Source organism: Triplophysa rosa, linkage group LG25 (assembly GCF_024868665.1).
Source record: "Triplophysa rosa linkage group LG25, Trosa_1v2, whole genome shotgun sequence".
NCBI classification, from domain to species: domain Eukaryota; kingdom Metazoa; phylum Chordata; class Actinopteri; order Cypriniformes; family Nemacheilidae; genus Triplophysa; species Triplophysa rosa.
In genome coordinates this window covers 14,863,588-14,879,123 of record NC_079914.1, presented here as the reverse complement: position 1 = coordinate 14,879,123, position 15,536 = coordinate 14,863,588, and the positions used below count along the sequence as shown (strand labels likewise).

The 15,536-nt window shown below is 39.5% G+C and overlaps 1 protein-coding gene across 1 annotated transcript; it reads right to left on the bottom strand.

Moving 5' to 3' along the window:
* Positions 1-12,147: 12,147 nt before the first annotated feature.
* Positions 12,148-15,066, bottom strand: s1pr4 (sphingosine-1-phosphate receptor 4). The gene is made up of 2 exons (XM_057325003.1): positions 14,708-15,066; positions 12,148-13,795 (listed from the first exon to the last, which is right to left on the bottom strand). The coding sequence occupies exon 2, from the start codon at positions 13,690-13,692 to the stop codon at positions 12,523-12,525; it is 1,170 nt and encodes a 389-aa protein (XP_057180986.1). The 5' UTR covers positions 13,693-13,795; positions 14,708-15,066; the 3' UTR covers positions 12,148-12,522.
* Between the last annotated feature and the right edge of the window lie 470 nt (positions 15,067-15,536).

The following is a 15,536-nucleotide window of genomic DNA, read 5'->3' as shown; positions in this document are numbered from 1 at the left end:
AAGAGCAATCTCTATGCACCAAAATGTCCCTCTATGTTGTGAATGCCGCTAAACGTTTAGTAGTTTTTCTGTGAATCTCAAATGAAATATTATCTACATCCGCATTAAAACTGCAACCCTATGCTTAAAGTGGTAACAAAGCGTTTCCCTCGAGCAATGACTGCAGACCGTATTAGCCTCTCATCCAGAGCCTCTCTGCTGCCTCTTGTCTCACTCTCTGCTCTTGATGGATTGCCTGCGTAAATGATGGAGCAGTGAGGGAGCAATGATGAAGTAGGCTGCGTCATGCCCGGTCCTAAAGGTGGAGGGGGCTGAGGTACGCGTCGTCCAGCCGAACAGACATAACAACAGTGGACGGGTACGGAATGCCGTCCGGAAAAAATGGCGTTACCTCTGCTTGTTGCACTAAAGTGTGTTATATTTCACTAAAGTCTCCTGGCTGCAGATCGCACATCCGCATGGTTCCCTGAACTGGATTTACATCCCACCTGTCCTGAATGCACTTTGATGTGAGCCACATGTGGAAGCCCATCTGTTATCCGGAGTACTTTTGGATTTATTGTGACCTGCTCAAAAGGATGCACACTGCCACAGACGTGATCTTTCCGAATCATACTTTTACATATCATTCTTCATAAATTATTTAACATCATGACAGAATAGAACAGAGTTCATTTGAAGAAATTTGTTTCAAAAGAGAACAAAGCTTCCCAAGAAAAATCACAGATGACATCTCTTTATTATTTCAATTATTTCTTGAGAGCGAATGGAAACTTTTGTTTAAGTCTCAGATATTTCTCCTGAGAAAGAGATATTCAGAAATGTCAACAACGTCTCAAACTGAGCTCAGAATTGTCAAGTCTGCAATCAAAAGTCAATAAAGATCATCAAATTGACCCAAATCCACATTATTTTACCTCTACAATCTGCATTCATTTTACACTCCATGCTCTTCATGGATTTCAACAATTTGTTTCTGTTTTTGTTCATCTTACTTCAAGGACTTTTAGGAGAAACGTCTGAGACTTCAATGAAACACAACTGAGAACTCGAACTCTCAGGGGCTATGAAAGAGCAACCTCCGAGAAATAAAATTGTACATTATATATATTTCACATAACACCCATCTGAAAAGCATCCAGGTGCCGCTCAGGCTGTATGGTTTCTGGGAATCAGTCTGGTTTATTATAATTGGCACCCGTTTCGCATGTTGACCACACGATGGAACCGCACACATCTGCGTAGCCCAGTTCTTCCCAAACAGTGTCGCGGGGTGACGACGGGAAACCTAAAAACCGTTCATGTATTTAGTGACAACGTGAAACAAATGGTCCAAATGGGAAAATCAATATCTTTTCAGAACGTGTTTTTCTCTTGTTTAGACTGTTATGATGAAGAGAGGGGTTCTTCTTGGCATACTGGAGTGGGCTGTCAGTCTGGGCATCTGGCGCATACCACCAAGCCTCGGATGTGCATAGGACTGTGTCTTTTTTGTGAGCGTGTGTATATGTGTGTGTGGGCGTTTCTTTCAGGCAGAGCGACGGGCTGGCATGTCATCCTAACAACCACAGCCCACTCGGACCAAAACAAGACACATTTCTTCTTCACTACGCTGGCACACGGAGACATGTGGGAAAAAAACGAGGGCACCAGAAGTTCTGCCTCTCCAAGTCACTGCAAGTATTCTACATTGACCTTGATAGATCCGAAAGCAAAGCAGGTTTATTTAGTTGAAAGAAAACCTTTTCGTTTTTAATACTGAGCAGAAATCTCAGTTTGGGGTCATCGTCTGGATTTAGATCTAAAACGGTCTGTTTATTTTCCACAGCTAACATTTACATCACTGCCTGCCATTTTTATCCCAAGGCTTCCCTGTTGTCTTGTTCTTGTTTAATTCTTCAGTTCGTATGGGCAACACTCGCTTCAGATTTGAATCAGAAAGTCTTCTAGATAGCTGCAGTTGAAGCAAATATTGGACTTTTTATTGGACTTTTTAACTTAAGTCGTTGCACGGCTTCAGAAGATTTTGTATTTGCCACACAAGTCATATGGACAATTTTATGGTCCTTAGTACTTGGCAGTTTTCTCTCGCTGCAAACCAAGGTAAGAAATAGTGCACTAAAATACACTTTAAGTGCACTTAGTAGACTTCAATAAGAGCTCAATTTTTACAAATTAAGTTTGTACTTAATATACTAAAAACATAGTCTTTAGTATTTCCATTCATGGTTTGTCAAAATAGCACAGTTGAGTAAACTTAGTACATTTTAGGATAAACAAGATAAAAAAGATCTAAGGACCGTATTTTTTTTTTAAGTCCCTGTGAACCGGAAGTTGCGATCGTTTTTACTTCCGTATTTTGACGCATTTCCAAGTGAAATGGAATTTCTAGTGAGAAAAATAGTGGACGTGGCTTTCGTCTTTTTCTGCGATTTGATTGGATGTATAAAAACAGCCGTTGCATTTTGAAATGGAACTGGCAGCAGACTGACAGTTGAAGGGGAGGAGTTAACACATGCACCGCCCAAGCCGTCTAACATACGTCATTTAAGATGGATAGCAATTACAGGACGCAAGTGCATTTACAGATTTTAACTAAAGATTATGAGGGCACACGAATTTTAAAAAGAGAATGACCCACATTGATAAACTATTTACTATAGACGCTGCAATATTTCCTGAAAAAATAGGCATTGTAATTTGTAATTTCACTGGGACTTTAAGTACAAAAATAGTACATGAAAATAGAGCACTTTAAATGCATTTCAGTGCACTTTAATCCACCCGGGAACTTTAACAATATGAAGAAAAAAGGTGCATTTACATTTGTTTCCGTCAGATGACAGATTTTTAATTTTTGGGAGAACTTTTCCTTTAAGAAATAAAACAGTCGGCGAAAAAAAAGTGGGCGAGGAGATGTGTGCCCCCCTGACAAAAATACAGAGAGAAAGTGAGCAAGTGAGAGAGAAAGTGATGTTAAGACAGACAGTCAGAGAGAAAGCGAAAGAGAGCATTAAGGCACTAAAAGCTTTCTCTTCTGTCTGAAGGCTAATGATATCGCCACGGTGAAGAAATCTCCAGAGCCGGAGAAAAACGCTATGAGGTGATTTATAAATGGATTGTGGGAATCTTGGGACGACAATTCAGACGTCACTCCTCCATCCCGCTTTCTTTCTCTCTCTGGCTGACGGCATTCGTGGTGTCTGTGAAGTAATTCGATGGGTTTTAGTCAGTTTTACCTGTTAGCCGAACATTTTTAATTGCTCCGATCTTCTTGTCAGACGAATCCCGCTTGCGAGTTCACGCCGTCGTCACGCTCATGAATATTAATTAGATCACGCTGACGTAAGTCCGTTGCCTTGCTATACTGAATGTATTATTATAAATATAAATTTAAGTCGTTTTGACGTTTTTCGACGACTGTCCAATAACATAACGTTTTTTTTAAAATAAGTATTAAATATTTCTCAACGATGTCTAGTTTTAGTCTTTTGATAGCAGGTCTTCACCGACTGGGAAACTTGAGGTTCACTTCATTTCCAACATCCACGTGTGAACTCCCCGTCAAGCACGATTTAATAAGGTTGGTGACCTTTTATTTCTCCTCAGAATTTACGTCAGCAAATAGAGATGAACGGCATTTTTGTGAGTCGTTGACTGCTATTGCGGGAAACCTGTCAGTTTAGTTCAGTTTTTTTCTGTAATATAGTAAGTACACCTGGTTGGCGTCGTTTGACATTGTTATGAGTTTTATTTTGAGTGCATAGTTCAAGTAATTGCCTGTTTTTGCATATTTAATTACTCTGTGGAAAGTTTTTTTGTGTAGTCATTCATTTATTGCCTTCATAAACATGCTGGTATACCTTGCATTGGGATAGTACAGTTCTCATAAACGCAGCATTGTACCAACCACAGGAATTGAAGAGCCTGATAAATGTTTACGTGTGTAGAAACGTGAGTTACTAATTTGGAAATTTGGAAAGCAGAAGGATTTTATTTCCCAGCCTTTCTTCGTGAATGGGATGCGGTCGGAACGATTGAATCAAGGTGGCCAAACGCTTGGAAATGACGAAGGCTTTGATGGGCCCCATCAGACAGCTGCGTTTTAACTTTACAGCCCTTCTGGAAAGTTCTGCTGCGGGTAATGGAGTACAAGCTCACACAAGCCGGCATGTAATGCTTTGGGTTTGAATTTGACATTTCAGGGCTTTTGACACCCACTGGGATGCTTGGTGGTCCCTAAACATGTTCGTTCTAACTACCCTCACTGGATAAATCTGTTTTATACCAAATAGTTTGAAGCACTTATGACATAATTCATCGAAATGGCCGTGACTGAATGACATTTTGCATGTGTCTACTACAGGTCTACAGCACATGTACAGTGTTGCTAGGACGTGTCACTCGGCTATGCAAGAAGAAATGTTTGCAATTTGAGACACTTTGCATGCTTGGAATGGATTTTACCCACAAGCTCAACACGTTTTAGTGTCTAATGTCATTTACATTGCGGTTGTGTGTTTGCTGTGCTTATTTTAAAGGAAGTTTCATTGGAAAGGTATATTAAGAGTCATTGGTGTCTGTGGTCTCCCATGAGGATTAAATATTAGCGGGCTGGTTAGCAGAGTAGTGTATTTGATCAAATGATTTTTTTGCGATTTGTGTGTGCAAAACTGCTCATAAAAACACAAAAATGTGTTGTGTTTTTGTATAAGATGCTTTTATTTTGTAATTTTATAATGTAATAGGCTGCAACATTTGCGTGCCAAATTCTATGAGCAAAATGTTCAAATTTCTTTGTTTGAAAGAATCCTCAGGATCATTAACCCTTCTGTTTATGTCCAGATTTTCAATGCAGTTCCAGGCTTTCGGATCTCACTGTATATTTCACTGTTGTTTCTTATTATTTTCCTTCATTGGTTCACATTCTAGATTACGAGATGAAATGCATCCAAACCAATACGGTTAAAGGCAAACCGACGGAAATGTTTTCAGAATCTGACATCTTTACTACGGATCATTTAGCTTTAATGGCTCATATGGCCGTTATCCAATCAGTTCTCTTGTGACCTTTGCTTGAACGGATGCACATTAGAGCAGAACTGGTCCAGCCATGAGCAGTGTGGAGCGGTCGGACTGGAGCCCTGCGAGGGCTGATGTGTCTGCTGCGGTGATAGAGCGATATGTTATCCAGAATTTGACCATTTTTTGGCATTTTTTAGATGATCAGCATCATCTGATAAGCAGTGTGTATTCAACCCAGTTTCCGTTCCAAAATCTACAGATGGTCTTATTAATATTTTCATTTATAGTAACGTTGTGTAAACATTCAATTAAATTGAATTACAAGATTAAACTTTTGTTTGTTCTGTAAACACAAAAGATGAATAATCTATTATATTCTGCTCTATTCCTTGAGTTACATGACTTAAAGGGATAGTTTAAAAAATGTTGTCATCATTTATTCCCATCATGTGGTTCAAAACCTGCATGTGACTCTTTCTTCTGTGGAACACAAAAGTAGATATTTTGAGAAATGTCTCAGTGGTTTTGTGCCAATAGGCGCTATTAATCTTTTGAGGGTTAGTAAATGATGGAAGCATTTTAAATTTTGGGTGAACTATCCCAATCTACAATCTGTAATTTTTCCTCTATATCGCCATCTCTGTTTGAAACATAAAATTGCAGGTTACTTTATGTAAAGTTTATGTGGAAGTCGAACGATCCCAAACTGTCATTTCCCACAAAATCATATCTGACAGCCTAAATAATGCAATTTATTATTAAAAGCTAACAGTTGAGATTTTGAGTCGGGTAAGTTTTGAATGAACAATTTTTATGTACTTGCTCAATAAGTTATGAATCGAAGCTTTAGCCTTTTTGTATTTTAGTCACGACCATAACCATTGCACGTTCCTCGTCCTCGTTGCAAAGCCGACACGTTTATACTGACCTTTACGATAACCTTTCAAACATGTTTGGCAACAATCAACTTTAATTTACCACAGTAAAGTCCCAAATTTCCACATCTCTCACACAAAAGCAGAATGTCTGGCTACTGTTTTCCTCTACTATGTTTCAAACCTTTTCAATACAGCCTATCCAAATCACTGATAAAGTAGGAAGGAAAGGAAAGTGTACAAGGTGGTTAACGTGGATATTTCTCAGCTGGAAGAATTTGGCAGCACTTTGTTCCTCTAACAGTACACTGTCACATACCCCAAAGCCTTTTAGCAATTTCCTGAAGAAAGTCAACCAACAGATTCTTATTACACCATAAAACTAACACTGTCTCTGCACGTTGTTGTTTTCGCTCAAAATGCTTTGCACTATTTCGTAAGCTCATGATGACGATAACTAGATCGTGTGAATCATATATGAGATGCATGTGGCATAAGACGTTAAACTGTAAAATTCAATACGTAGTCTAAGTTGTTGTCATCTGTCTGGAAACATTTTTGAATTTATTTTGTATATTAAAAATATAATGAATGCATGTTTTTCTGTCTCAGTAAAACGTTATGAACCAGCGCTGCAGACGGAGCACAATCGCAGCATTATGACATCACTACGAGGGCGGCCCAGGAATGTAACCGCTGTGATGTGAAACGACAATAACATCACTTTTTTGCAGTTTAACGTATATGACACGGCTGTAAAATTCAGTGTCGTGCAGTCTGAAATGTCCTGATTTAATGAATCGGTCCATTCTCATTCGTCCGAGAAAGAACTCGTGTTTTGCTTTTGTTAAATACAAACCTTGCCTTCCGCAAGTTAATTTCTTTTGTTTGTGTTGTCGAGGTAATTTTAGCCCGAAGGAGGGTAAAAAACCGGCATGCGCTTAAAATAGGATTCTGGGAAGGAATTTGTCCGGTAGCTGTTTGCTGCGGTCAATTCTTGACGAACTTTGACTGTCCAGCTGCATCTGTGCCTGTCTACGGTAACATCTGCTGTTTAATTCTTGGATTCTTCCCTTCGACGTCCGTCAGCTCAACACAAATATTTATGTCCAGGAACAGGTCGTTGCATTCCAGGTTTAGGTGCAAGGCATCTTCTCCTTCGTTTTATGATTTTATCAGGGCGAAAAGACCAATTAATTTGCTATTTAGCAGGTGCTTTCAAAAACAGCAGTTGTTCTGGGGTCGAACCCCTATTCCTCTGCCCCTGATAAACTGACAATCTCTTCCTCTCGCCCCATAGGGCGGACACAGCTGGAGTGCAGCAGCGAAGCGTCTGGAGCCGAGTGGGTGGGTTTGGGGGGGCTTCCATCTCGGCTGTGATGGGGAGGGTTCCTGGCACCGTGATTTGGTGGCTAAGAAAATAAAAATCACATTGCCAGGGATTTCCACCCCTGCACAGTTCTCAGGCGCCCACACCTACACCTGGTACCTCTCCAGTGGAACCTGAAATGCACCCTAGCAACTCCATAGCGACACATTAAGAAACATTCAGGAGACCATAGCAACACCTTGGTGGGTTTGCATGGGCAAGTACTGAACATATTATTTTAATTCAAATAAAGAAAAAATATACATCATTGTTTAAATTAAGTGTTATCCTCATTTTGTAGTGCTTTCAAGGTTTAATCTTTGCAGTTCATCTCTGTGGCATTAAGTTCACACGAGTCCAACCGCCTGGTATGTTTTCGACTCAATAACACAAACAGTGACTCATCTCTTTGGCATGATCTTGTATCCTCAGGAATGAAAGATAATGGCTTACTGGAATATGGAATAAAGGCATCTGGAAAATTTCAGAAACGAAGAAGCAAGCCATATTTGACACCCACAGCGTTTATCAGAGGATCCCGAGTTTTTATTTTTGATAGTAAGCCGAACTGACGCTCTTAAGGGGTCGTTCACATTTATTAAATTCACGCTAGATTCAGTTCAGCGGAAGAGAACAGAACGCAAGGCACAACATTTAAAAAAAAAAGTTTCAAAAAGTTTCATAGTAGTTGCACCTAGATGGCGCTAAATGACGAACGTCTTCAAATGTGACTCATCCAAACAGAAATGAACTATTATTAACTATTTTTTTAATCACAATGCAGATTTTAAGAACATTTAGCTATACAGATTTTTGATTTTTCACATTTTTCCATCAGGTCAGTCACTTGTTTATGGCACAGAGCTTAGCTAATTGGTGAGCATAGATCTCTACTGTTCACAGTGGCTAAGTTCAGTACCTGAAGTGAATGCTTTGGCCATACGTTTGAGGAAATCCGCTCACCCCATCACGCAGGTGAAGATCTGTCCACACAAATCTTATAATTACGTGTATGATGGTGACCTTCCGTGAGGTCCGTGTCCTCTTGTGCCTGCTAAACTGGTATCAGTTTGTATGTATAGCGCTGGCTCAGTTCAGCAGGAACAGGAGTGAGGTCCTACCGCCACAACTCTCCTCCAATCAGCATGTAGGATTCCTTACACTCTTCCAATCAGCATGCAGGATTCCTTACACTCCTCCAATCAGCATGCAGGATTCCTTACACTCTTCCAATCAGCATGCAGGATTCCTTACACTCCTCCAATCAGCACACAGATTTATTCTCGCCCAATCAACATTTAGCATGCTTTTATTGTCTTTCTGGCCTCCAGTTAACATGAAGTACATTACACTTTTGTCCTTCTGTGAATATACAATGCTGACCTTGATGAAATATGAATGGCAACCATTAACAGTCAAGACATTGGTGATCGTGTGTTTTCTGCAAACTGATTAAAGCCATGAGCATCATTTTGGGGATTTTTGGGATACGAATGTATGATATCGATTCATGACTAAGATCTTTTAAGTGTTTTAGTTGAAGATGTGTTTAGCTGGTTTGGGATGAACATTCACTGTGGTTGAAGTGGCTGCAGACAGTGTCTGTTCTGTGTTAAAGATAGCAGAAATTAATTATGACGAGGGACTTTTTTTAGATAGCACCGTCGCTTACATTTACATGTGAAGAATGGAAGACATGAGGTAGATCATAAGTATACCTGAGACGGTTCACTTGCTGCGGTTTAACGTCTCACTGCCTTTTATCAGGTGGAGAAACGGTTACAAGAACATGCTGGAGAGATGAACGATAAATTAGTTTAATTGCTTTACTATTAATAAAACACAAAGAGAATATGTTGTTCTTCATAAGACAAAAATGTTTTTGTAATATAAGAATATAAGCCATGTTTTGTCTTATATAATACCTAAAAACAATTCTTCACTTCAACTAAAAAAAATTGCGCTAGCAACGCAAAGGTCATGGGTTCGATCCCAGGGAACACACGTACTGATGAAAGACATGTATGAACTGAATGCACTTTAAGATGCCGAAAAGAAAGCATCTATCAAATACATAAAACTAACTAAATTTAAACACATTTTGTGTGTTAAATTGACTAACTATTTCATGAGTTGGCTATGTTGTATGAATTCGTACGATCTCATTTGTACGTTTTCGCAGAATGCTCTTTTGGTGGTTACTTTGAGGGGTGGAGATTCATTATTGATTTTCTAATAAATTGTTTTGTACGATTCGTGCCATACGAGTTCATCTGAATTACCCCAGGCTGGATCTATAGCGTCGGTATTTCTCAATGAAGCTACATTTCTTGTAGAACCCTGATTGCCGTGGCCTCACTTGAACCTCAGCAATGACAGCTGCTTGCAAAGATTTGTGCCACTCTGAAACAATTACAGGTCATAAAAGCATCAGTGGGCAGGAAGAGCGAGGATGAAAGAGAAAAAGGCGCTATTTCATTTTCACAGCGTGTCAGAATTCTTTTATCATGAGCTGGTATGTTAAAGTTCGGTTCGGATGCGTTTGTTGCGTTCACCATCACAGTCTGTGTGTGTTTGTGGTCCGGAGTTGTGCATTTTATAATTGGTTTAACTTGAACAACACAAGCTGTGCAATAAAGTGACAAATCGTGTGAGGAAACCCGCAGTACGATCTGGAATGCGCTTAATAAAGTTTTATCTTAGAATCTGCGATGAATGTTTTTTAAAGGGGTTTGCAATTGTTATTTATTAAAATGTCATTTTAAAGTCATGTTGACACCAGCTGTCGCCGACTACCTAAAAGACCTTTCCAAAGATTTACTATCTTCCAATCAACACAGAGTCGGCATTATTGTCCGGCCAACAAGCTCGTAGTGTACTTCAACATCATCCAATGAGCATTCAGATGCATCTGTGTTTTGAATATTGTACAACTTGGATTGGAAGGAAAAACATATCAGAGGCCTCATGTAAATTTTATTTTTTTATTTTGAAAAAAAGTATTGTTTTTTTGTATATTGTAACGTTAATTTTTACAATTCCCACTAGGTTCGTATAGAATTGCTTTTTCTAAAGAAGGGCATTGAAATGTGCTATTACAATTCCCCATGTTTTTTTATATTCTCCACGTTTTTTATAAATACTGTATTTGTATACATATACAGTATATATAAAAAAACGAGCGTAAATATGTGCACAACATTTATACAACAAGCCCCAGATCTACAGCTGCCTCTCCTTTCCTTCATCTTTTAGGAAGGGATTCCAGAAGTTTCCTCGGGCAACCGTTCAGGATTGCACAGGCATTTCTCAAGTTTAATCATGTAGCGACCGAATGACGATAAACTTCGGTCCTAAAAAGTCAAATTTATTGCATGTCAAATAACCCCAGAACACATTTATCTAATCTCTTCTTTGCGTCGGATAAACTGAAATATTATGTCTTCTCTATAACAGCATGTTACATTCAGAGATTAATTTCTGTACTTGTTTTACGGACTCTCGTGGAAATCATGGTCAGTGAGAGCTTTGTTGTGAGATTGAGTCGAATCATTTCTGTTGAAGTGATTTGCATTGGTTCTGGTTTAAATTCATATCAGGACGAATGCGGGTCAAGCGTGCACGGATCTTTGTATGACGTTGATCGTTATCTGACAGTTATCTGCACGCAACTGCTGTTAAACCTTCACGTCCTCTGAAAAGACTGACATAAATCAATACAACATGTCATGCGTTGTAATCTTTGCTGTAATGTTGTTTTTAATCAAGAGAGCACTGAGTGCATGCTATACGTAAAGGAAAAGGTGCACATACTTGTTTGCATTTCATTAGCAGAACTCAAATCAAGATCATTTTGTCCAGAGAGTCAAAAAGAAGTATTTGTGTTTGCACAAATGATAGAATTATATGCTAATGCAAACAGTTGTTGATTTGCCGTATGTTTGTTTACTTTGCCGCATTGATCAAAAGCTGGTGTCAATTTTCCATCCACCGTATGTATTTCAACAGCTCTCTGGATCATGAAAGTGGACAATCTTCTGACCGGCTGTAATGTTTGAGCGCTTTTAACTTTACACTACTGTATGTATAATCAGAATCAGAATCAGAAGAGCTTTATTGCCAAGTGTGCTTGCACACACAAGGAATTTTCTTTGGTGTTGGAAGCTTCTAGTACAGACATTTAACACAATGACAATACAATATAATACGATTTACAGTCTAAAAGATTCTAATTGTTTGCATTTCATGCAAACTGCAAAAGATATAAATGTGGACAGTCAAAGCAACATCTATCTTTATTGCCTCATGCATCTCCAAATATGTTTTGTTGGTCCTGAATATAAATTAAATCCAAATCTAAGGAAAATCAAAGACTAGTTATTCTATTCTATTATGTAAAATAGTTTTCAAGCCCTAAACCCAACCTTTGACCTAATAGACATGTTGTTTTGTACTTAAAGGGTTTAGATTATGCATTCATCTTAAGTGTGTCGTAACTACAACTGAGTCCAGATTGCAGAAAATAAAACGTATTCAAAAGGTGGACACTGCCTATTTTCTCCACAGGAGCCCTAAAACATAAGCTTTGCTGTCTTACACACTTTGTATAACCCTTAAACTGATCAACTTTACGGTAATGAAGGATTGAAGAAGTCTGTGTGATGTCTCCCTCTTGTGTGCTGTGAAGATCAAGCAACTATGTCAAGAATAAACAACTATGAATCACTTCACTTTTATTGCTGCTATAAATGTTGAAAATGTACAATTAAACATATGAACTTAAAACAATGAAAGAAAAATGTACAAAATATAAAACATCTGTATTTTATTAAATTACATTATTTAAATTACTTTGAAAACGAACCACATGTATTTATCTGAACGTCTTATAATTCATATTGCATGCTCAATTCAGTTTGTCATATAAAATACATTCGTCAAGCTACATTTACATGTATACATTTGGCAGCTTTTATCTTAAGCTACTTGCAGTGCATTTCAAATTCTACACACAGTTGACGTGTTCCTCGTGGGATTCAAAACTGTGATCTTGCCGTTGTTAGCGGCGCGCTCTACCAGTCTAGTACAGGAACTTATTTTAGAAGTGACAGTTCTTTGTTTTCCAGCGAGGTTTCAGTCATCGCAACAGATTCAAGGGTGTTCACCTCTCACATGGAAAGTGAGATGAGCAAAACAACCCCAGAGCCACGCTGACTGCATCTTGAGCGTAGGTGGTGCAGTTCCTGTGGCTACCTAACCGCTTGACGCAGATAAACATGAAGTGGTGGAGCTGAGGCGTGTTTTCTTGCTCTTCGGTTCCGGCGGCGGGCTGGTGCTCAGATTCCTCACCTTGCTGAAGCTGTTGCGCAGACTGCTGTGTCGACTTCCAGAAGTGCTGGACGTCTCCTTGGACCTCACGGTCTTGGGATCCACCAGGCCCACCTTCACGCAGCAACAGCACAGTAGGGTGGAGATGGCTTTCCTCAGCTCCAGGCTGCCGAACGAGTATATGAGCGGGTTCATGGCGGAGTTGAGCACGGCTAGGGCGATGACCCATCCGGGACTGAAGAGCGTGCTGCAGCTCCGAGTGTAGCAGAAGAAATCCACCAGCAAGAGGATAAACAACGGACCCCAACATACCATGAAGACCCCTACGATGGAAATGACCGCCTTCAGGAGCCGGAGCGAACGCTTGCTGCTGCGTACGGACATCGTCTCCGTGCTCCTTCGCACGTGGCAGTAGATGGAGAAATAGAGGGCGCCTATGGTGAGCAGGATGATGAAGAAGATGACAAGAGCGAATAGGATGTAGCTCTTGGAGTAAAGCGGTAGAAGCGTTGAGCAGCTCTTCATGTCGCAAACACAGTTCCAACCCATAAGTGGAAGGAAGCCAATCACAAGTGCCGTCATCCAGCACAGCGCCACCATCATGTAGACGCGATAGGTCTTTGTGGCGGTTTTCTGGTGGACGGGCTTCATCATCGTCGCGTAGCGCTCCACGGCTACCAAGAGCAGGCTGAAGATAGACGCCGCCAGCGCCACGAACAGAACTCCCTCACGGAACAGCCAGAGAACCGGGCTCAACTTGAAGGTGCGTTCGCCAGACATGCAGATGTTGACCACGTAGGCGGAGCCGGTCAGCAGGTCGCTGAGGGCGATGTTGGCGATGCAGATGAATATCCAGCGGTGGCGCAGGCGGACACGGAAGAGCACGGCCAGCAGCACCATGAGGTTCTCCAGGACGATGAAGATGCTGATGCATAAGAACAAGACCGTGATGATGCCGGTGCTGGTCCGGGAGGGTTTTCGGTGCTGCAGGCGTCCGGTGAAGTTATAGTGCGTCAGGATGGGATTGTAGTTGCCGCTCCAGTTGTAGATGTCAGGGCAGGAGGACGCAGAGATTAATGAACGCCTGAAATCCATGGTGTGAAGAGTCGAATCTCGCTGGTGTCTGTTCTGTCTCAGATGTGATCAGACTTCAGGCATTCAGACTCCAACTCCAAGATCCTTTACCTCGCTGAATAACCTGATCGAAAAGAGTTCATTCATTTGAGTCCATTGATTTCACATAGCTTTCACATCTTTTTGACAATTTTGAAGAAATGCTAATTATAAACTATCAATAAAATCACAGAGACATTTTTATAATAATTGTAGTCATCTTATGGTGCTATTTTAAACAGGTGCGCGCATGCCTCTGGTTTTACCCAAACCAGTGTTGGATTCAAAGTGACTTCTATATTTATTCAGGGACTGACCCCAGTTTCTCAAGTGCACAGATGCTGACACTCGTGGATTGACTATTGCGCTATTTAAACTCGCAACTTGTGGGTTACCAGTTCAAATCTTTGACTGCTGCGTTACACAACCAACCCCTTTTCAGAATAAGGACAATTAAGAAAGAATACATTCTCGAAAAATCTTGTAAAAAAGAAATAAACGACACAAAAATAATTTAATAATAAATTACATTTAAAAATAATCATATATTTAATTTAAAAAAGCAATAATAATGAATAAATAATTGTAATAATATTAGTATTAGTTCATATTAATCATATATTAATAAATAAATAAAAGCTTGGCAGGCTTTTATCTTGCCACCTGTAAATTTAAATACCTCTAGTTTCACTACTGCACTTGCGGTTAGAAGTATTTAAGTGTGGCGTGTTTAAAGGACCACACGTAACCAACTAGTGCAATTAATATAATGCTAAATATAAATGCAAGTGATTGTAATATTAAGAGCCTCTGTTGACTTTAATAAAAACTTAATAAAAACTATACAAACAGAAAATATTTACTGAAAAACACCTGAAATTATTGAAATGCATTATTATTGATAAATCAACAATCACAAATCACAGAATACTGGCATGTGCTGTAATATAAAAACTAAAGGTGTAGTGTGGCGTTGTGTATTTTCAGGTAAACTCACCTGTTAAGAGTGACGCTGGTGGTTTTGAGCCATGCTCTGATTCAAAAAGCTTGAGTCCTGGGTCTCTGAACAGCTATATACCCCCCAACAACGAGGAAGGAAGTTTTCTTGCAGATTTTTGACACACCCAATGGGGAAAGCAAAAATTTTCGGTTTCTACAAACACCAGTTTGTAAAATGCATAATTGTGACATATTCCCAGAATTTGTACAAACCACAGATGCCATGTATGACACATGCAAAATCATTTGGTCTTGAATATTTTTGCATTGTCATAGATGTAAAATCTATAAAACGTTAACAATGTACAGTATGAAGCATTTCTGCACGCCTATATGTTATACATGTATATTTTTTATTAATATAACATATCATTTTATTAATAATAAAACTAAAGTCATGTTTGTACGGTTCATGTGTTAAACATTTTACAATTTAAGCTGCAATTAAAAAAGTAAAAGCACTTCTAACCCCCCACAAAGTTTGCATCAGTGGGAAAGTGATTTTTGGACACTTTCTACTCTGCACGTGTTGCAGTAGTGACATGTTGTAAGAGCCCTTTAAACAGGGCTGCATCAGTATTCTTACAACAGTTTTACAAATTCTCAGAAGCTCAAAGCAAACAGGAAACAATGATGACCTAGTAATGGGTGACCCCTCCCTTAAAACAGCTGGGTGAAAACACACACACACACACACACACAATCGTCATCAGAATGAGAAGGATGTGCATGAGTAACTTTGTGTCACAAGTGAAAACTACCTGATTTATTTTTTTCTATGCATCATTAATCCATTCTGTAAATCCTGCAAAACGATTTACAATAGC